At 45.0% G+C, this 23,046-nt stretch overlaps 1 protein-coding gene across 1 annotated transcript in view; it reads left to right on the top strand.

The window, feature by feature from the left end:
* Positions 1-23,046, top strand: part of LOC139175303 (uncharacterized) — a 43,383-nt gene continuing 20,337 nt past the window's right edge. The window contains exons 1-4 of the mRNA XM_070766335.1: positions 1-49; positions 12,018-12,204; positions 16,737-16,892; positions 22,179-22,315. Coding sequence (XP_070622436.1) covers positions 40-49; positions 12,018-12,204; positions 16,737-16,892; positions 22,179-22,315 — 490 coding nt within the window. The 5' untranslated portion in view covers positions 1-39. The remainder of the gene's footprint in view (positions 50-12,017; positions 12,205-16,736; positions 16,893-22,178; positions 22,316-23,046) is intronic.

Below are 23,046 nucleotides of genomic sequence, written 5' to 3' on the forward strand. Positions count from 1 at the left end.
GTAGATTGGAGAGACTGTCAGAAGGAGCCAAGCGGAGCCATGGCAAACAGTGAGTATGGATTTGGGAGAAATTGGCATTTGGGCACAGGGAAATGGGGCACAAGAATCAGAATATTTATAATAAATAATAATAATAGATATTTTATTTATTTATTTAGGGGCGAGTACAAGTGCACTAGAGTGCCTTCCGTCCCCTGTCCTATTGCTCTCCTATATCTCCTATATACCTTTCTTCTATTCCTCTATCTCTTCTTCTATTCTTTCACTGATATGTTCCATTCCTATATCTTCACTTCTATTCTTTCTTAGATATATTTTACTATGAGTATCTCCTCTATAACCTTCATCATGAATTTTACTATGTGTATATAGATATATACCCACTAAAACCCTCATTGTGTATTGGACAAAATAAATAAATAAAATAAAATAAATAAAACTTTACCCTTAGATTATCTACGGTTGACCTCTCCAGAATCCTAAGAGGTCAGTAAGGGGTGAGTACAAGTGCACTAGAGTGCCTTCCGTCCCCTGTCCTATTGCTCTCCTATATCTCCTATGCCTTTCTTCTATTCCTATATCTCTTCTTCTATTCTTTCATTGATATGTTCTATTCCTATATCTTCTTTTCTATTCTTTCTTAGATATATTTTACTATGAGTATCTCCTCTATAACCTGCATCATGTATTTTACTATGTGTATATAGATATATACCCACTAAAACCCTCATTGTGTATTGGACAAAATAAATAAATAAAATAAAATAAATAAAACTTTACCCTTAGATTATCTACGGTTGACCTCTCCAGATTCCTAAGAGGTCAGTAAGGGGGTGATTACAAGTGCACTAGAGTGCCTTCCGTCCCGTCCTATTGCTCTCCTATACCTCCTATACCTTTCTTCTATTCCTCTATCTCTTCTTCTATTCTTTCATTGACATGTTCTATTCCTATATCTTCACTTCTATTCTTTCTTAGATATATTTTACCATGAGTATCTCTTCTATAACCTTCATCATGTATTTTACTATGTGTATATAGATATATACCCACTAAAACCCTCATTGTGTATTGGACAAAATAAATAAATAAATAAATAAAAATAAATAAATAAATAAAATATAAATCAGACAGCTACCAATACAGCCGGTCCTCCACTTATGACCATCATGGAACCCAAGATTTTCTTCTTTTCTTCCTTTCTTACTCTCTAACCCTTCCTCCCCCCTTCTTTCATCCTTCCCTCCTATTCATTCATTCATTCATTCATTCATTCATTCATTCATTCATTCATTCATTCTACCTGTTTTGGACATGTACCAGATAGCAGGTATGGATATAAACCTAAACGTCAGCAAAGTAAATACAGATAAAAGAAGTCAATAGGACAGGGGCGGTAGGCACAAATGGTGCACTTATGCACGCCCCTTATAGACCTCTTAGGAAGGTCAACAGAAGACAGTCAAAGGTTAAAGATTTTGGGGGTTTGGGGAAGAAACCACAGAGTCCATTATTAGTGCATTCCAGGCATTGACTGCTGTGTTGCTGAAGTCATATCTTCTGCAGCCAAGTTTGGAGCGGTTCACATTGAGTTTGAATCTATTGTATGCTTCCTTCCTTCCTTCCTTCCTTCCTTCCTTCCTTCCTTCCTTCCTTCCTCCCTCCTCTTTCCCCTTTCCTTCCTTCTCTCTTTCCTTCCTTCCTTTCTTCCTCCCACTCTCCCTCTCATCTCTCTTTCCCTTCCTTCCATCCTCCCTCCCTCCTGTCTTTTCCCTTTCTTTCTTTTTTTCCTCCCTCCCTCCTCTCTTTCCCCTTTCCTTCCATCCTTATCTCTTTCTTTCTTTCCTTCCTTCCTTTATTTTCTTCCTTTCTTCCTCCCTCTCTCCCTCTCATCTTTCTTTCCCTTCCTTCCTTCCACCCTCCCTCCCTCCTCTCTTTCCCCTTTCCTTTCTTCCTTCCTTCTCTTTCCTTCCTTCCGTTTCTTCCTTCCTTTCTTCCATCCTTTCTCCCTCTCATCTCTCTTTCCCTTCCTTCCACCCTCCCTCCCTCCTCTCTTCTCTCTTTCCCTTCCTTCCTTCCTTCCTCCCGCTCTCCCTCCTCTCTTTCTCCTTTCCTTCTTTTTTTCCTTTCTCCCTTCCTTCCTTCATCTCTCTCTCCCTCCCTGTCTCTCTTTCTCCTTTCCTTCTTTTCTCCCTCCCTTCCTCCCTCCCTCCCTTCCTTCCTCCCTCTCTCCTTCCCTACTGTCTCTCTTTCCCCCTCCCTCCCCTCCCTCCTTCTATTCCATTGCTGGTCAAACCTGGCCTATTTCTAGCTTTTCACTTAGACTGGCTCTACTGTCATCGTCCTTATTCATCATCATCATAATAATAATAATAATAATAATAATAATAATAATAATAATAATAATAATAATATTTATTAGATTTGTATGCCGCCCCTCTCCGCAGACTCTTAGTGTAGTGATTGATATCACTGCGGTCCTCAGGGCCAGGTTTTAGCTGAGCCTGGCTCCGCAGGGTTGTGTAAATCCAGCCAGCATTTTGACCGAATCGAGGCTGCCTGGCCACTGAGGTTTGCGGGGGCTGCCCAAAGTCCCCTTTCTCTTCTCGCCAAAGACTTCTCATGACCTTCACCCAGTTCTTTATCTCTTGCGTATCACGGGCCTGTCTCTGGCCGTGATCTTCGGTCCTCCGATTCCAGCCTTCGCTGGCGTCCAAAGGTCCCCCTGCCTCTCCAAAATGTGCCACCTCTTCCCCTCGTGCCCAAGTCCTGAATTCGCCTCCAACTCACACCGTCTGGCCCCCCACCGCCAATCTCCCCATCGGGTTTTCTCCCTTAAGAAACAGAGACCTCGTTGGGAGAGAAAGTGTAAGGAAAGGAGGAAAAAAAGAATGGAAAAGAAAATAGAAATTAAAATACAATAGAATAAAATACAATAGAATGGAATAGATATAAAAATAAAATAGAAATCAATAGAATAGAATAGGTCTTGAAAGCTTAGAACTACGGTGCCTAAAACACGATTCAAGTATTGCCCACAAGATCATATGCTGCAATGTCCTTCTGGTCAACGACTACTTCACCTTCAACCGCAACAACACAAGAGCACGCAACAGATTCAAACTTAATATTAACTTGACTGTAAAAAATATGACTTTAACAATCGAGTCGTCGACGAGTGGAACTCATTGCCGGACTCAATAGTGTCAACTCCCAACCCCCAACATTTCTCCCTTAGACTCTCCACGGTTGACCTCTCCAGGTTCCTAAGAGGCCAGTAAGGGGCGTACATAAGTGCACTGATGTGCCTAACCTGTCCAATTGCCTTTCCTTTTCTCGTATATCCTATATATTCTCTCCCTCTCATCCACTCCTCTTCTTTTTTACTTACTATCCCTATATATACTACTTAATGTCTATTTCATTCCATATGTATTGTATATTGGACAAAGAATAAATAAATAAGAATAGAAATGAATAGAATAGAAATGAGATGCAATTAAATGAATAGAAGAGATATAAAAACAGAATAGAATAGAAATGAATAGAATAGAAATAAATAGAAATGAATAGAGTAGAGTAGAGTAGAGTAGAGTAGAGTAGAGTAGAGTTGGGTAGGGTAGGGTAGGGTAGAGTAGAGTTGGGTAGGGTAGAGTAGAGTAGGGTAGGGTAGAGTAGAGTAGAGTAGAGTTGAGTAGAGTAGAGTAGAGTTGGGTAGGGTAGAGTAGAGTAGAGTTGGGTAGGGTAGAGTAGAGTAGAGTAGAGTAGAGTTGGGTAGGGTAGAGTAGAGTAGAGTAGAGTTGGGTAGAATAGAGTAGAGTTGGGTAGGGTAGGGTAGAGTAGAATAGAGTTGGGTAGGGTAGAGTAGAGTTGGGTAGGGTAGGGTAGAGTAGAGTAGAGTTGGGTAGGGTAGAGTAGAGTTGGGTAGAGTAGAGTTGGGTAGGGTAGAGTAGAGTTGGGTAGGGTAGGGTAGAGTAGAGTTGGGTAGGGTAGAGTAGAGTAGAGTTGGGTAGGGTAGAGTAGAGTTGGGTAGGGTAGAGTAGAGTTGGGTAGAGTAGAGTTGGGTAGGGTAGGGTAGAGTAGAGTTGGGTAGGGTAGAGTAGAGTAGAGTTGGGTAGGGTAGAGTAGAGTTGGGTAGGGTAGAGTAGAGTAGAGTTGGGTAGGGTTGGGTAGAGTAGAGTAGAGTTGGGTGGGGTAGAGTAGAGTAGAGTAGAGTTGGGTAGAGTAGAGTAGAGTAGAGTAGAGTTGGGTAGGGTAGAGTTGGGTAGGGCAGGGTAGAATAGAATAGAATAGGAGTCAGTTGCCTAGCGTCCGAATTTTAATCAGGGATGCTTCAACGTGGTCAAGTCGCAAAGCGACTCATAGCGAGATATGTACATCTTTTGTACATTTACAATGGGTCGATTTGGGTTGGTCAGCTAAAAGTCATGAATTTTATAAGTCATTTGTCCAAGAACCTCAACACCCTAGCATGTCTTTGTTAACTTGGGTGACGACCAACTTTGGATGGCCAACGAACTGCTGTAAGTCGAGGACTACATTTACCACCCAAGAATCTGCTACTGGGATCAAAGAGATAGTAAAATGTCTAGATTCTAGGAATCTGAGACGGTTCTTGGATGGGTTCTTTTTGTTTTTGTTTTTTAAATTATTATTATTATTGTATTGATGGTCTTTGACTGTAATACAGGCCTATTTGTTAGATCTAAAAAAATAAAATAAAAATAAAGCCTTCAACCTGCCTCCTCTCGAGTTGCCCTAGAGGCAAAGGGGGGTGGGAAATGGATGAAGCCCCACAAAGCCAAAGACAGGAGCACACCCCAGGCCTCTGTTATTCAAGGCTGTCTCCCAGGGTTGACCTACAGCGGCTGGAGTGGAGTGAGCTCCAACAGCCCACAAAAGTGCTCCATTGGTGGATGTGATTGATGGCACTCCCTGGTTGGTGGGAAGGGGGTGGACACGGTCAATTACGTGGGTCATAAGTCACAATTTCAAATGCCGGTGTATCTTTGAACAGTCAGCAAATGAACTGTTGTCCAGATCAGTGATTTTCAACCTTTTTTGAGCTGCGGCACATTTTTTACATATACAAAATCATGGGGCACATTGAGCAGGGGGGAGTGGGGGGGGGGCTAAAAAGTTTGCACAAAAAAATTCTCTCTCTCTCTCTCTCTCTCTCCCTCCCTTTCGCTCTATTTCTCTCCCTCTTTCTCTTTCCCTTCCTTCCTCTCTTCCTCCTTCCCTGCCTTTCTTTCTCTCTCTTGCTTTCTTTCTCTCTTTCTCTCTTTCTTTCTCTTTCTCTCTCTTTCTTTCTTTCTCTCTCTTTCTCTCTCTCTCTCTCTCCCTCCCTTTCGCTCTATTTCTCTCCCTCTTTCTCTCTTTCCCTTCCTTCCTCTCTTCCTCCTTCCCTGCCTTTCTTTCTCTCTCTTGCTTTCTTTCTCTCTTTCTCTCTCTCTTTCTCTTTCTCTCTCTTTCTTTCTTTCTCTCTCTTTCTCTTTCTCTCTCTCTTCCTCCCTTTTGCTCTATTTCTCTCCCTCTTTCTCTCTTTCCCTTCCTTCCTCTCTCCCTCCTTCCCTGCCTTTCTTTCTCTCTCTTTCTCTTTCTCTCTCTCTTTCTCTCTCTCTTGCTTTCTTTCTCTCTCTCTCTTTCTCTCTTTCTTTCTTTCTCTCTCTTTCTCTCTCTCTTCCTCCCTTTCGCTCTATTTCTCTCCCTCTTTCTCTCTTTCCCTTCCTTCCTCTCTCTCTCCATCCCTCTTTCTTTCTCTCTTCCTTCCTTCCTCTCTTTTTTGCTCTCTTTCTATCTCTCCCTCCTTCCCTGCCTTTCTTTCTCTCTCTCTCTCTGTCTTTCTCTCTCTTTCTCTCTCTCTTCCTCTCTCTCTTGCTTTCTTTCTCTCTCTTTCTCTTTCTCTCTCTCTTGCTTTCTTTCTCTCTCTTTCTCTCTCTCTTGCTTTCTTTCTCTCTCTTGCTGAGCTTCGCGGCACACCTGACCATGTCTCGCCGCACACTAGTGTGCCACGGCACACTGGTTGAAAATAGGCGTTGATTGCTTACCTGAACGCCTCTTCTCGTACGGTGAGCGGGTACAGCAGTCACATGGGGTTGCTCATGTCCAATCCGGTGGAACTGAGCCTAGTATTAAAAAAGCTTGCCGGATCCGCCCCTTCCCCAGAATTCGCGAATCCATAGACTAGGCTCAGTTGTGAAGCTCTGTAGTGTTCAACTCTCATTGTTAGAGGAAGAAAAGGATAGAAAGGTAAAGAAGACACATACAAGGGCGGGAAGTGACTGCTGTACCCGCTCACCGTACGAGAAGAGGCGTTCAGGTAAGCAATCAACGCCTATTCTCCGTACTGAAGGAGCGGGTCCAGCAGTCACATGGGACATACCCAATAGATGGTCCCTAGGGTGGGATTAGCTTGCTATCGTGTGAGATAACGGATTGGAGTACCCTTCTGCCAAAGGCAGCGTCCGCTGAAGCGTAAGAATCAATTTTGTAGTGCCTGATGAAGGAATTTGGCGAGGCCCAAGTGGCTGCTTTGCAGACCTCCTCCAACGGGGCTTGAGTCGCCCAAGCGGCCGAGGTGGCTGCGCTCCTGGTGGAATGCGCAGTGATGTTCCTTGGAACTGAGAGGGAGGCCGACTCATAGGCCTTAGATATAGTCCCTCTGATCCAACGGCCTATTACTGTTGAAGACACTTTGGCCCCCATGACTCTGGGATGATAGGCTACAAAAAGTGCTTCTGACCTCCGAAAGGGTCCTGTGCGTTGGATATATATTCTCAGCGCTCTGGTGAGATCCAGGGTGTGCCATCTAATTGCCAAGGGATGGTCTCGTTGGAGGCAGAAGGAAGGTAGGACAATATCCTGAGATCTGTGGAACATGGAACTGACCTTGGGTAAGAAGGTGGGGTCCAGTCGCAAGACTACCTTGTCCTGATGGAATTGGCAAAGGTCCTGCCTGATTGAGAGGGCAGCCAGCTCCGAAATGCGTCGGGCAGAGGTAATAGCCACCAGGAAAGCTACCTTAAAGGATAGGTACCTGAGGGACGCCGATTTTAGGGGTTCGTATGGTGCCTGCGTGAGGGAGTGGAGAACCCGTGGCAAATCCCAGGATGGATACCTGTGGACCTTGGAAGGTCTGAGGTTGGCTATGCCCTTGAGGAATTCCTGAACTTCAGGGAAGGATCGGAGAGGCTGTCTGCGGGGGCCCCCTAGGACAGATGAAATGGCTGCCAGATGACGCCGGAGGGTGCTGGTGGAGAGTCCTTTATGGAAACCTTGCATAAGGAAGGAAATAATTCTGTGTATGGGGATGCACAGAGGGGAGAGACCTTCCTGAAGACACCACTGGTGAAACTTGGACCACGTGTGGTCGTAGATTCGATTGGTCGAGCCCCTTCTGGCCTTTAGAATGACCTCCACTGAATCAGGGTCATGCCCACGCAGCTCTAAATCTCTCCTGATAACAGCCAGGCGGTGAGGTGGAACCACTCCGGGTCTGGATGGAAAGAGGCCCCCTGCCGCAGCATATCCCCCGAAACGGGGAGTCGCCAAGGGTCCTGGGCGGACAGCTGTTGGAGATCTGCGAACCAGGGCCGGCGGGGCCAATGAGGGGCGATTAAGATTACTCGGGCCCTCTCGGTGAGGACCTTGTGAATCACGTCCGGGAGGATTGGAATTGGAGGAAATGCATAGAGTAGGCCTGGAGGCCATGGACTCCGGAGGGCATTGATCGCTTCCGCTCCCGGGGATGGAAATCTGGAATAGAAGCGAGGGAGTTGGGCGTTCGCATTGGTCGCGAAGAGATCCAGGACTGGTAGGCCGAATCTGAGGGTGATTTGATGGAACAGGTCTTGATGGAGGTTCCACTCTCCTGGGTCTATCGTTGCTCGGGATAGCCAATCCGCCTGGATGTTGAGACTCCCCGAGATGTGATCGGCTAGGAGCGACTGGAGATGTTTTTCCGCCCAAAGGCCCAGCTTGAGGGCCTCCCTCATGAGAGCCTTGGATCTCGTGCCCCCTTGCCTGCAGATATGGCTTTTTGTGGCAATGTTGTCGGTGAGAATGAGAACGTGCCGGTTGGGGATGCGAGGAGAGAAATGCTTCAGAGCCAGGGAGACGGCTCTTAACTCTAGCCAATTTATTGGCCTGGAAGCTTCTTCCGGGGACCACGTGCCCTGGGCTATCATCCCCTGGGCGTGGGCGCCCCATCCCGATAGACTGGCATCTGTGGTGATGACAAATTGATCCGGGCACCTGAACGGGGATCCTCTGTCCATGGCCGGAGACTTCCACCACTTGAAGGATCTGCGAACACTCAGTGGAATGACAATGCGTCGATTTGAGTTGCTGTGCCCCGATCTCTGAAAAGGCAACAGAAGCCACTGGAGTTCCCTAGCATGAAGGCGAGCCCAGGGAATGATGCCTATGCATGACACCATCTTCCCCAAAAGAGAAGATAGAGTAACTATGGATACTGAAGGATTAGATAAAATGTTAGAAATTAACTCCACTATACTGAGCTTTCTCTCGGGAGAGAGAAAAACCTGGGAAGATTTTGAATCAATAATGGCTCCCAGGTGAGGAATGGAAGTGGAAGGTTGGAGGTGACTTTTTTCAAAGTTGATGGAAAACCCATGGTCCTGAAGGACAGACATGGTGACAGAAAGGTCTGATTTCACTCTCTCTAGGGAGTTCCCATGAATTAAAATATCATCAAGATAACATAAAATGTGGATGGGAGACGCCCGGATATAGGCCGCCAGGGACCCCAAGAGCTTTGTGAAGACCCGAGGGGCCGAGGAAAGGCCAAATGGCATCGCCCTATACTGGAAATGCCTGCCTTGAAAGGAAAAACGTAAAAATTTTCTGTGGCATTTGGCTATAGGAATGTGAAGGTAGGCCTCAGTGAGGTCTAAGGAGACCATGAAATCTCCCGAGTGAATGGCGGCCAAAATAGAAGACAAGGAGTGCATTTTAAACTTCCTATATTTGATGAATAGGTTTAGTTTCTTTAAATCCAAAATGGCTCTCCAACCTCCGGAGGACTTTGGAACCATAAATAGGATGGAGTAAAAACCTAGGCCCTTCTGACCGGAAGGGACCGGCTGAATGGCTCTAATGGACAATAGATGAGAAATGGCCTCCTCCATACGGTTACAATCTGAGGATGACCTGGGCGAAGGGCAGGAAATAAAACGTTTAGGGGGAGGAGAAATAAATTCTAAAAGAAGGCCTGTTTGAACAGTGTCAATGACCCAAGGGTCCTTGGAGGTGAGACGCCAATTTGAAGCGAAATGAGCTAGGCGACCCCCTATGGGAATGGAGGAAAGATTACCATCTAGGTTTTTTTGAAGCCCTGTTAGAGGAAGCTCCCCTTTGGAAGCGAAAACCTCTACCCCTGGAGTTCCTACCTTGGGAACGAAAGCGGGGGGAATACTGACCTGGAGATCTCTGATAGGAAGCCGCTTGATCTTGCTGGCGCCCTGGGCGACGAAAGGACTGCGTTTTAGTAACCTTTTTTGTGGTTGGGCCCAAAACCTTCTTCTTGTCTGTGGTCTCCGTGAGGAGAGGATCCAGAAGATCACCGAAGAGAAGGTCGCGCTTTAAGGGGCCCTGGGATAACTGCCACTTTTGGCGAACTCCCGCTTGCCAAGGGCGAATCCATAGGAGTCTTCTTGCCGTTGTAGAGGCTGCAATAGACTTAGCAGAAAATCTAGTAGATTGTAAAGTGGCATCAGCCACGTACTGGGCAGCTGCAAAGACCTTGTTGAAGTCTTGTTGACCTCTCAAGTCATCTGGAGGAATGTGCTGTTGAAGTTGGCGAAGCCACAGCAGCATGGCTCTGGAGAAGAAGGAGGCTGCTGCAGAACTTTTAATGGCCCAGGAATCAGCGGAGAAACCTCTTTTGAGCATTTGCTCGATGCGTTTGTCCTCTGGACGGAGGACTTCCTCCGCCTCGCCTGGCACAGCCGCTGCCGAGTGAAGAATTTTGACAGGTTCATCTGGTTTGGGAAAAGATAGAAGCTCTTCATAGGAAGAGGAGAGTTTATACAACTTTCTGTCCTTGGTAGAGGGATTAAGGCCAGAGGCTGGAAAATCCCACTGTTTAAGTAAGGCATCTTTAAATAATTTAGGCATAGGGATTACCTCGTTATCCTCCTGTTCCTCTGTGAAGTAAGGTAAATTCTCCTCCGGGGGATCAGTGGAAGTGGAGGCTTGTTTCTCCTGGGCCGCTAATCCCGTAGAAATTCTAGCTTTGAGGAGGAGAGATTTGAATAGTTGAGAAGGGAAAATAGTAATAGGAGGAGGGACCTTTATTTGGGATTCCTCGTCCTCAGATAAGCCCTGGAAAGGGTCTTCATCCTCCTCTACATCCTCATATTCATCTTGGGAGGACTCTGAGTCATCCTGAATAGGAGCTCTGACCGCTGGGGAAGAACCCAAGGGGCGGGAGGAACGAGAAGGAGGAAGAGGTAAAGGAAGCTCATTGATGGAGGAGAGTTTGGCATCAATGGCTTTAGACAACACAGCAAAAATAGATTGGAACTCAGGAGGTAAACTGGAAATATCAGCAGAAATGGCAGAAGAATCCCTAAAGGCCTGGGAGGATCCTGGCTGGGGGGAATCTTCCATAATATCTGGTTCCTCTGGACCTATGCCCCATAGGTTAGGTTGGGGTCTGTCTAGGTTTGGCTCATCCAGAGATAACACAGGGACCCCAGAAGGAGGCAGGCTAGAGGCCTCTGGTGGGTCTTGACTACTGATTACTTGGGCCTGCACTTTCAAACGTTTTGCTGATTTATCATGAATCTTTTGTAGGGCTAGGTCCCTTCTCTTCTCGGCCCTGGTGACCTTGGTCGAGGGGCGGGCCCCTGGAGAAGAGGAGGAAGAGGCCTGGGGGATACTAGTAATCTCATCGCCTGTAGGCCTGGCCTCTCTGGGACCTTTAGTTGTGCCTCTCTTGGGAAAGGTAGCCATAGTCTGACAATTAACAGAAGACAAGGCTGAGCCAATAATTAAATTATAAGGAGAAGATTTCAAGGACTTCCCAAGAGGAATGGATCCTGCTTCGAGGCCTCGAAGCTGCTGAAACGTGAGGACAATCTGGGCAAACCCAGAGTTCGTGCCCCCAAATCCAGCGGGGCCAGCCTCCCTAAACTTTGCAATTAAGTAAAACCAAGGCACTCTGGTTGGAGGCTAGGCCGGTGGAGAATTTAGCCTGGGACCCCCAAGGCCCGCTCCCGGATCCACGCGGTGGACTGAGGCCTACGCGGCTGGCAGAAGGCCAACACGAGAGGCCTAGATATTTTAAGAAAGGGCGCGAAGGCCTTCGCGCCAAAAAATCGCTTCGTAGAATTTCTTAAGGGGAAAAGCGATCGACTAAGTCCAGGAGACTAAAGGCGTCCCACTCCGCAGGAGGTATTTTGTAAGCCCTTAAATATATTTTTATACAATAATTAAGCAATAATCCAATAATAAATACTTGCACCAGGACCTCCAGGCCAAGGGATTAGAAGAATCCACAAGCGGCCGCAGGAATCGTAACCGGCAAAACCGCCGGGGGAAAACGAAACCGCAACTTCTCCCAAGTAAAAAAGCCTAGCCGCTTTTTATTTTTTTCCTTTTAAAACGGCTGGCGCAAATAGTGCAAGTAATACAATAAAGACAATAAATCTTACTACTTTTTTTGAAGGAAAGATCGAAGGGAAGGTGTTAGAATGTTGAACGAGCTATCACATACAACCGCAGGATATGCGAACTGAGCGAATTCTGGGGAAGGGGCGGATCCGGCAAGCTTTTTTAATACTAGGCTCAGTTCCACCGGATTGGACATGAGCAACCCCATGTGACTGCTGGACCCGCTCCTTCAGTACGGAGAAACACTGGTCCAGAGGACTGTCTGTAATTTTACAAAAGGACCTCTCGTTAAACAAGAATCTGGAGAAGGCAGAACTAATAATGGAGGGTTTTTTTAATCCTCTTTGAATCATTTTCATTATTTTATTTCCCGACAGCAACCGAAACTTCCCCCCGCCATCTGATGCACCAATTTTGGGAGGAACATTCCCAGAATTCCTCGCTGGAGGAAATGATGTTGGACTCCGGAGCACAAGAACTCACCCAAGAAGATACCCCCGAGATACTCAGCCTTCTGCCTTTCCTGGAAGGGCAGGAAGTGTTGGAATTGGGAGCTGGGATAGGGTGAGTGGTGGCATGGCGGCCTGGAGGTGGCGCTCTCACCTCACAGTCAAGGAGGCTGAGTGAGTTTGGTCCTAAGTAGAGGAAGATACAGGGGTACCTCTACTTACGAACTTCATTCGTTCCGTGACCAGGTTCTTAAGTAGAAAAGTTTGTAAGAAGCAGCAATTTTTCCCATAGGAATCAATGGAAAAGCAAATAGTGTGTGCGATTGGGGAAACCACAGGGAGGGTGGAGGCCCTGTTTCCTCCCAGGAGATTCCTAGAGAGGCCCCACGGAGGCTTCTCCCTTTTCCGGCCCTGTTTCCTCCCAGGAGATTCCTAGAGAGGTCCCACGGAGGCTTTTCCCTGCCTTTTCCACCCGTTTCCTCCCAGGAGATTCCTAGAGAGGCCCCACGGAGGCTTCTCCCCGCCTTTTCCAGCCCTGTTTCCTTCCAGGAGATTCCTAGAGAGGCCCCACAGAGGCTTCTCCCCACCTTTTCTGGTTACAGTTTCAGAGGCTCGGGTTTGTAAGTGGAAAATGTTTCTTGAGAAGAGGCAAAAAAATCTTGAACACCCAGTTTTTATCTAGAAAAGTTTGTAAGTAGAGGCGTTGGTAGGTAGAGGTACCACTGTATTTCTCTTTCTCCGGGCACAATGTGAATATATCCGCTGAACAAAACTCCAGACTGGCAACGGGAAAGGCAATGGGCCAGTAAATACTCAGCTCCATTCAGTTGCTAAGACTCCATGCCGCAAGGGATTATGGGAGGTCATTAAAATAAGATGATAGAGTGAGTGATGGCAAGATCAGGAAGAATACAGGTAGTCCTGGATTTACAACAGTTCATTTAGTGGCCGTCCCAAGTTATGACGGTGCTAAAAAAAAAGAGACTTAGGACTGTTTTTCACACTTACGACCATGGTGCTTGGCAACTGGTTCATATTTATGATGGTCACAGTGTCCCAAGGTTCCCCTTTTGACAATGGGGAGGGCAGATTTCACTTAACAACCAACTTAAATACCTGCAGTGATTCACTTAACATCCATGGCACAAAAGGCCGTAAAACGGGGCTAAATTCCCCTAAGAAAGGTTCCACTTAGCAACCAAAATGTTAGGCTCAAACGTTTGTCGTATGTCGAGGACCGCCTGTATAACTCCAGGCAGCAAATGTACCTCATTGTTCCTGTCTCCTATCCAGTAGGTCTTCCACTCCAAATTTGTTTGTTTATCTATCTATCTATCTATCTATCTATCTATCTATCTATCTATCTATCTATCTATCTATCTATCTATCATCTATCTATCTATCTATCATCTATCTATCATCTATCTATCTATCTATCTATCTATCTATCTATCTATCTATCTATCTATCTATCTATCTATCTATCTATCTATTGGATTTGTATGCCGCCCCTCTCCGTAGACTCGGGGCGGCTAACAATAGTAACAAAAAAGAAACAGCATGTAAATCCAATACTAAAACAACTAAAAACCCTTATTGTAAAACCAAACATCCATACATGCAAACATACCATACATGAATTGTAAAGGTCTAGGGGGAAAGAATATCTCAGTTCCCCCATGCCTGATGGTGGAGGTGCGTTTTAAGCAGCTTACGAAAGGCAAGGAGGGTGGGGGCAATTCTAATCTCCGGGGGGAGTTGGTTCCAGAGGGCCGGGGCCGCCACAGAGAAGGCTTTTCCCCTGGGCCCCGCCAAACGACATTGTTTTGTTGACGGGACTCGGAGGAGGCCCACTCTGTGGGACCTAACCGGTCGCTGGGATTCGTGCGGCAGAAGGCGGTCTCGTAGATATCCTGGTCCGGTGCCATGAAGGGCTTTATAGGTGATGACCAACACTTTGAATTGTGACTGGAAATTGATCGGCAACCAATGCAGACTGCGGAGTGTTGGTGTAACATGGGCATACTGTATTTGGGGAAGCCCATGATTGCTGTCGCAGCTGCATTCTGCACGATCTGAAGTTTCCGAACACTTTTCAAAGGTAGCCCCATGTAGAGAGCGTTACAGTAGTCGAGCCTCGAGGTGATGAGGGCATGAGTGACTGTGAGCAGTGAGTCCCGGTCCAAATAGTTCCAGATCCCGTGCGGGGAGAAAAGCAATCTGTACATGCCCAGAGGCCACTGATGACATTTGACCTGGCTCTTTTGTAATGTTGGCTGTGTCTAGTTGGCATTCTGCCTGTCTGCAATTTTGACAGGTTGCCCTGTGCAATAGAGAGAGATAGAGCAATCAAAAAAAAAATTGGCCTTTGATCAGCTCAAAGTATAAAACGTTACAAAATCGACTTGCCCAAGGAGCTGCTGATACGGTTCTACAGAGGAATCGTTCTGTCATGTGCACCTCTGTAACTGTCTGGTTCTGCAACCCAACAAGACCGACACAGACTTTAGAGGAGAATCAGAACTGCAGAAAAAACAATGGCTGCCAACCTGCCTTCCATTGGGGACCTGTAGACTGCACGACTCCAAAAGAGGGCGGTGAAAATATCTACTGACTCCTCATATACTGGACATAAACTGTTTCAACCCCTACTCTCAAAACGTTGCTACAGAGCCCTGCACACCAAGACAACTAGAATCAATCCTGGGCCTAGAAAGTTTAGAACTAAGACGCCTTAAACAAGATCTAAGTATTGCCCACAAGATCATATGCTGCAACGTCCTGCCTGTCGGCAACTACTTCAGCTTCAACCACAACACCAGAGCACACAACAGATTTAAACTTAATATTAACCGCTCCAAACTTGACTGTAAAAAATATGATTTCAGTAACCGAGTTGTCGAAGCGTGGAACTCATTACCGGACTCCGTAGTGTCATCCCCAAACCCCCAACACTTTACCCTTAGATTATCTACGGTTGACCTATCCAGATTCCTAAGAGATCAGTAAGGGGCGAGTACAAGTGCACTAGAGTGCCTTCCCTCCCCTGTCCTATTGCTCTCCTATATCTCCTATACCTTTCCTCTATTCCTATATCTCTTCTATTCTTTCATTGATATATTCTATTACTATACCTTCTTTTCTATTATTTCTTAGATATATTTTACTATGAGTATCTCCTCTATAACCTTCATCATGTATTTTACTATGTGTATATAGATATATACCCACTAAAACCCTCATTGTGTATTGGACTAACGAACGAACGAACGAACGAAAGAAAGAAAGAAAGAAAGAAAGACAGTTTTCCCCCAAACACCATCACTCTGCTAAACAGATAATTCCCTGAACACTTGTCAAAATATTTACTAAGTCTGTACTACTATTGCTACTAGTTTTTTCTCATCATTCCTATCATCCATTTCCTCCTACTTATGACTGTATGACTGTAACTAGTTGCTTGTATTATTATGATTTATATTAAACAAATAATTCCCTCAACGCTGTCAAACTATTTACTAAGGCTGCATCACTGTGTTTCCCCCAAAATTAAAACCCTTTCTTTTATTTTTTTTAACCCTGAAATAAGCGCTTGGCCTTATTGCCATGCACTCAAAAGCCCGATTGGGCTTATTATCAGGGGATGTCTTATTTTGTAGAAAACAAGTACTACAGTATTAGTCTTCTCATTGTTTCTGTCACCCATCTCCTCCCACTTATGACTGTATGACTGTAACTTGTTGTTTGTATCCATACGATTTATATTAATATTGGTTGTTTCCTGATTGCTTATTTGTACCCTATGGCAATCATTGAGTCTTGTATCTCATGATTCTTGACAAATGTATCTTGTCTTTTTATGTACACTGAAAGTATATGCCCCAAAGACAAATTCCTTGTGTGTCCAATCACACTTGACCAATAAAGAATTCTATTCTATTCATTCTCTTCCCTGTTCTGTTCCATTCCATTCCATTATTCTATTCTATTCTATTCAGAATCCTATTCTATTCTATTCTGTTCTGTTCTATTCTATTTTTTAAAAAACATTGCAAGATGGATACATACATACAAATACAAGTATGGCTGGATGAATTGTGCTTTACTATAACCATACCCAGGAGTTTATAAATTAAAAACTGCAGGTGTACTGTATAACCTATAAATTTAGCCCGTAAACAATTTATAAAATGTAAATTAAACAGAAAAAGGAAGTTTTAAACTCTGTAGAGCAAAGAATTCAAGAAGGTCTAAAATGTCTCTAAATCGCTTTATAGATTTAAAAAAACCCACAAACCTAACTTAACTCTACTCCAGGTTAAATTAATACAGGTAGTCGACTTACGGAAGTTCATTTAGTGGTCATTCAAAGTTACTAAAGCACTGAAAAAAGTGACTTTTGACCGTTTTTCACACTTACGACCATTATAGTACTGCCCTACTCCCATGATCAAAATTTGGATGCTTAGCAATATTTATGACAGCCTCAGGATTCACTCAACAGCGGTGGAAAGAAAGGCCGTAAAATTCGTTCTCTTGCTTAGCAACGGACATTTGGGGGCTCAATTGTAGTCCTTAGCTGAGGTTCACCTGTTGATAAAATTGGGTATACATGTAATTCCTTCCTTCTGTTTTTTTCCACCCCAGCCGATTCACTGGATCGCTGGCAGATTTAGCCCATCATGTGACTGCGGTTGATTTTATGGATAGCTTCCTGAAACAGAATCAGCAAGAAAACGGCCATCGGACCAACATCACGTTTTTACAAGCGGATGTTACCGCCTTGGAGTTCCCAAGCCAGAGGTGAAAACAAACTTTGCAATTACTTGGTCAAATTTAACACTAGCTAGCTATCCCAAAGGTGCTTTTTTCAAGAGGCAACTGGGCTTTTTGGTTTTTCTTCGAAGACATTTTATTATAGAAACATAGAAACATAGAAGACTGACGGCAGAAAAAGAACTCATGGTCCATCTAGTCTGCTCTTATACTATTTTCTGTATTTTATCTTAGGATGGATATATGTTTATCCCAGGCATGTTTAAATTCAGTTGCTGTGGATTTACCAACCACGTCTGCTGGAAGTTTGTTCCAAGGATCTACTACTCTTTCAGTGAAATAATATTTCCTCACGTTGCTTTTGATCTTTCCCCCAACTAACTTCAGATTGTGTCCCCTTGTTCTTGTGTTCACTTTCCTATTAAAAACACTTCCCTCCCGAACCTTATTTAACCCTTTAACATATTTAAATGTTTCGATCATGTCCCCCCTTTTCCTTCTGTCCTCCAGAGTCCAGACTATACAGATTGAGTTCATTAAGTTTTATGCTTAAGACCTTCCACCATTCTTGTAGCCCGTCTTTGGACCCGTTCAATTTTGTCAATCTCTTTTTGTAAGTGAGGTCTCTAGAACTGAACACAGTACTCCAAATGTGGTCTCACCAGCGCTCTATATAAGGGGATCACAATCTCCCTCTTCCTGCTTGTTATACCTCTAGCTATGCAGCCAAGCATCCTACTTGCTTTTCCTACTGCCCGACCACACTGCTCACCCATTTTGAGACTGTCAGAAATCACTACTCCTAAATCCTTCTCTTCTGAAGTTTTTGCTAACACAGAACTGCCAATGCAATACTCAGAGTGAGGATTCCTTTTCCCCAAGTGCATTATTTTACATTTGGAAACATTAAACTGCAGTTTCCATTGCTTTGACCATTTATCTAGTAAAGCTAAATCATTTACCATATTACAGACCCCTCCAGGAATATCAACCCTATTGCACACTTTAGAGTCATTGCCAAATAGGCAAACCTTCCCTACCAAACCTTCCCCTATGTCACTCACAAACACATTAAAAAGAATTATTATTATTATTATTATTATTATTATTATTATTATTATTATTATTATTATTATTTATTAGATTTGTATGCCGCCCCTCTGACTTCAGCTCTGGTTCTCTCCACCATCCAGTCAGATGGAGATATAATCTCTGGCACATATATTTATATACCCTGTGCTTTGTTACAAAACTATGTGATTGGGCTTGATAAATTGACAGTTAAAGCTTGAAAATTAACGTAGAATGTGTAACTCCTTAGCATCAGATATAAGGCAACTGGCAGTTGGAACAGAGCTCTTTTCAGGTGGGGAGGGGGAGTAGAACGTCTAACGCCTTAGCATCAGAACTTGTTAATATAATACTTTATAAGAAATATCTGATGAGCGGATGGTCATTTCGAAAAAATCCTTTCTTAATGAGTACCTAGGAGACAAGAGAAACATACGTGCCAAAGTTTGTAGGTTTTACATTTCTGGAGATTTTGTGATAAATGAGTGGTAATTAGCATATATTTGGTGTGTGTGTGTGTATATACCATATCTATATATATATTTAGATATCTAGATATGTAGATCTAGATATTTCAAATTGTCAAATATATGTGATTCGACTGAAAAAACATATAACATTTCCCTGGTACAAAGCTGAAAGGATGAGATCCTGTGGCCTAGAGGCAGAGGCTACAGGTTCAAATCCCAGTGAGGGTATGGCTAGTTGATGACAGGAAACAACCTCAAAATAGATCTATACTAGTCTCCCTTCATTTTCAATCCAGCAAAAATATTTTACACACATATATACACACAGAGATATATATACATGCCAGAAATTCCATGGTGATAAAAATAATACTAAATTCAAGTTCAGATGAGCATTAAAATTAAACCAAACAAAAACTGAGAAGATCTCTAAAAGGAGAAGCAGAGAGGAATTGAAACACAAAACCCAGACCTCAAAAATAAGAATCAGTGGCCCTGATTGGAGCTGGTTTTCATAGCTAAGGTGGGCCTGTTACCGCACGAATCCCAGCAACCGATAACATCCCACAGAGTTGGCCTTCTCCAGGTCCCGTCGACCAAACAATGTCGTTTGGTGGGCTCCAGGGGAAGAGCCTTCTCTGTGGCAGCCCCGGCCCTCTGGAATCAACTCCCCCCGGAGATTAGAACTGCCCCCACACTCCTTGTCTTTCGTAAATTACTCAAGACCCATCTATACTGCCAGGCATGGGGGAGTTGAGACACCTTTCCCCCAGGCTTTTTTTTTTAATATTTATGTTTGGGTATGTGTTGTGATTCAGTCTGAGGCTCCTCAGGGAACGGCTGGAACTCTGCCGGCTCCATGCTCAGAGGGGGAGGACGAGGAACAGGAGGAGGAGGAGGACCAGGCAGACGGGGAAGAGGAATGTCAGGACGAGGAGGAGGGAGAACAGCCTGAGACCCCCAGGGGGGAGCTCTCCCCAGCGAGTAGCCTGGAGTCATTAGATGAGAACGCACAAGCCATCATAGATATGAGGCAGAGAAGGGCAGCACAAAGAAGGGGACAATTAGCCAGGTATTTCCATCCCTAATAGGCAACAGCTGGGTTTGGGTGTGGTTCTCCTCAGAAAGGTTGAAAAGGCAGGCCCGCCCTTCCTGTATTGTGGAGAGTTATCTTTTGGGAGTCCTGTGACCTTGCTTCGATCCTTGGCGTCTCTGATTCTGGCTTGTGGCCTCGAAGGCTGAAAACTTGGGGGAGGCATGGGTTTTATTATCTACAGTGGTGTGTGTGCCAGCAAGAAGCCTGTTGTATTGTCTGGCCGTCGTGACTCTTCTGTGAAGCTTCACAGCATTCCAGTTTGTAAGAACAGTTTTTGTTATCTGTGTTTGTTTTCAAAGATATAAAATGACTTTGCTTTTTACCAGCGTGTCTGGCTACTCTTTTTAGTTGGTGTTGACGTCTGGGGGAACCCAGACAGAACAGGTATGTATATGTTGTTTGCTTTTTTAAATATGATAGGGTTTTATGTGCTTTTTAATATTAGATTTGTTTTCGCTGGAACATTGTTTTTATTATTGTTGTGAGCCGCCCCGAGTCTTCGGAGAGGGGCAGCATACAAATCTAATAAATTGAATTGAATTGAATTGACTATGATTGGCCCAAAGTTACCCATTTGGCTGCCATGCCTAAAGTGAACTATAACTCCCTGTCTCCCAGGTAAGGTTCAGGAGAGGAATGTTTTTAATAGGAAAGTGAACCCAAGAACAAGAGGGCACAAACTGAGGTTAGTTGGGGAGAAAATCAGAAGCAACGTGAGAAAATATTATTTGACTGAAAGAGTAGTAGATGCTTGGAACAAACTTCCAGCAGACGTGGTTGGGAAATCCACAGGAACTGAATTGAAACAATGCCTGGGATAAACATAGATCCATCCTAAGATAAAATATAGGAAATAGTATAAGGGCAGACTAGATGGACCGTGAAGTCTTTTTCTGCCGTCAATCATCTATGTTTCTAGTGATTGTCCTAAAATCACCCACCTGGTTTTCAAGCCTAAAGTGGACTAGAACTCTCCATCTCCTAGTGTTTGTCCCAAAGTCACCCACCTGGCTTCTGTACCTAAGATGGGCTAGAACTCACTGTCTCCTAGTTTCTGTTCTGTCGGGCTCTCTGGTAGACTCCTCCCAAAAATGCACACATACAATTTCAGACGCACACACGTTTGAAAATTCAAAACAATGTTCTTTATACCGAAAATGCAAATAAACAGAGCACTCTTTTTGTATAGCAAAGAGAACTCGTCTCCAAACAAACTGGTAATTGGTACAAGTCCCTTATCAGTTCTGTGATACTTAGCTTGCAGCTGTGAGGCAATTCACAGTCCTTCTTCTTTCACAAAGTGAAACACACTTTGCTCTGGTTTAGTTTCAAAGCGGGGAAAAATCAGCACACAAAAGGTCAAAGTCAGCAAAGCAGTCAGGAAATCAGGAAACACAAAGATCAGATAATCATCCACAATGGCCAAACCCACAGGCTGCTATTTATAGCAGCCTCACTAATTATTATTATTATTATTATTATTATTATTATTATTATTATTATTTATTGGATTTCTATGCCGCCCCTCTCCGCAGACTCGGGGCGGCTAACAACAGCAGTAAAACAGTACAACAAAATCCAATACTAAAAAACAGTTAAAAACCCATTATTATAAAAACCACTCATACATACAAACATACCATACATAAATTGTGAAGGCCTAGGGGGAAAGTGTATCTTAGTTCCCCCATGCCTGGCGGCAAAGATGGGTTTTAAGCAGCTTACGAAAGGCAAGGAGGATGGGGGCAATTCTAATCTCTGAGGGGAGTTGGTTCCAGAGGGTCGGGGCCGCCACAGAGAAGGCTCTTCCTCTGGGTCCCGCCAAGCAACATTGTTTGGTTGACGGGACCCGGAGAAGGCCCACTCTGTGGGACCTAACTGGTCGCTGGGATTCGTGCAGCAGAAGGCGGTCCTGGAGATAATCTGGTCCGGTGCCATAAAGGGCTTTATAGGTCATAACCAACACTTTGAATTGTGACCGGAAACTGATCGGCAACCAATGCAGACTGCGGAGTGTTGGTGTAACATGGGCATATTTGGGAAAGCCCATGATTGCTCTCGCAGCTGCATTTTGCACGATCTGAAGTTTCCGAACACTTTTCAAAGGTAGCCCCACGTAGAGAGCGTTACAGTAGTCGAGCCTCGAGGTGATGAGGGCATGAGTGACTGTGAGTAGTGACTCCCGGTCCAAATAGGGTCTCAATGACCACGGCCCCACCCAACCACAGGTGGCCTCATTTTCTTTGATAATAATCTCTCAGTTGTTGCTGCCTATGCATCGCTCTCCGCATGCGTGGCTGTGTCATTAACTCTTGTTCCGAATCCAAGGAGGAGCTAGATAATTGATCTCCTTCTGAGCTGTCCGCCACACTCTCCTCCTCCCTGTCACTCATGTCTTCTTGGTCAGAGGAGCCTTCATCAGCAGATTCCACCGGGGGCAAAACAGGCCTGCGGCATGTGGATGTCTCCCCCACATCCACAGTCCTTGGGGCAGGAGCTGGGCCAGAGCTAACCACAACAGTTTCTAGGCTGGTGCCTTAACCCCGAGACAAAACTGGCTCTCCACATCCCAAACACACCAATCCAGGGTACGGATGCTTTCTGGTTTCAAATCTATGGGCTATGAAATGCAAATTTGAAATCCTTCCGACCATTTATTTGTCCTCCCAATTTTAGCTTCGACCTCATCTTCTCCAACTGGCTGTTCATGTATCTGTCTGATGCTGAACTGGATGCTTCGGTCCAACAGATGCTTCTGTGGTTAAAACCACATGGCCATATTTTCTTCCGGGAATCCTGTTTTTACCAGTCAGGTGAGTCCAGATCCCAAGCCGATTTGGAAACTGAGGCACTGAAGTGTCAGGGTTGCATCCAGATCAGAGATGGGTTGCTGGTTTGGATGGATGGATGGATGGATGGATGGATGGATGGATGGATATAGAACCCAATGTCCAGCCAACGAAGCAGTGGAAGTGATGTGCCGGTGCCTGGAGGATGTTGGGGCCTGGATGAGGGTCAACAAACTGAAGCTCAACCCAGACAAGACGGAGTGGCTGTGGGTCTTACCTCCCAAGGACAATCCCATCTGTCTGTCCATTACCCTGGGGGTAGAATCACTGACCCCCCCAGAGAAGGTTCGCAACTTGGGCGTCCTCCTCGATCCACAGCTCACATTAGAGAAACATCTTTCAGCTGTGGCGAGGGGGATGTTCGCCCAGGTTCGCCTCGTGCACCAATTGCGACCCTATTTGGACCAGGAGTCACTGCTCACCTTGAGGCTCGACTACTGTAACGCTCTCTACATGGGGCTACCTTTGAAAAATGTTCGGAAACTTCAGATCGTGCAGAATGAAGCTGCGAGAGCAATCATGGGCTTCCCTAAATATGCCCATGTTACACCAACACTCCGCAGTCTGCATTGGTTGCCGATCAGTTTCCGGTCACAACTCAAAGTGTTGGTTATGACCTATAAAGCCCTTCATGGCACCGGACCAGATTATCTCAGGGACCGCCTTCTGCTGCACGAATCCCAGCGACCAGTTAG

This window comes from Erythrolamprus reginae, chromosome 13 (assembly GCF_031021105.1).
Source record: "Erythrolamprus reginae isolate rEryReg1 chromosome 13, rEryReg1.hap1, whole genome shotgun sequence".
Classification (NCBI taxonomy): Eukaryota; Metazoa; Chordata; class Lepidosauria; order Squamata; family Dipsadidae; genus Erythrolamprus; species Erythrolamprus reginae.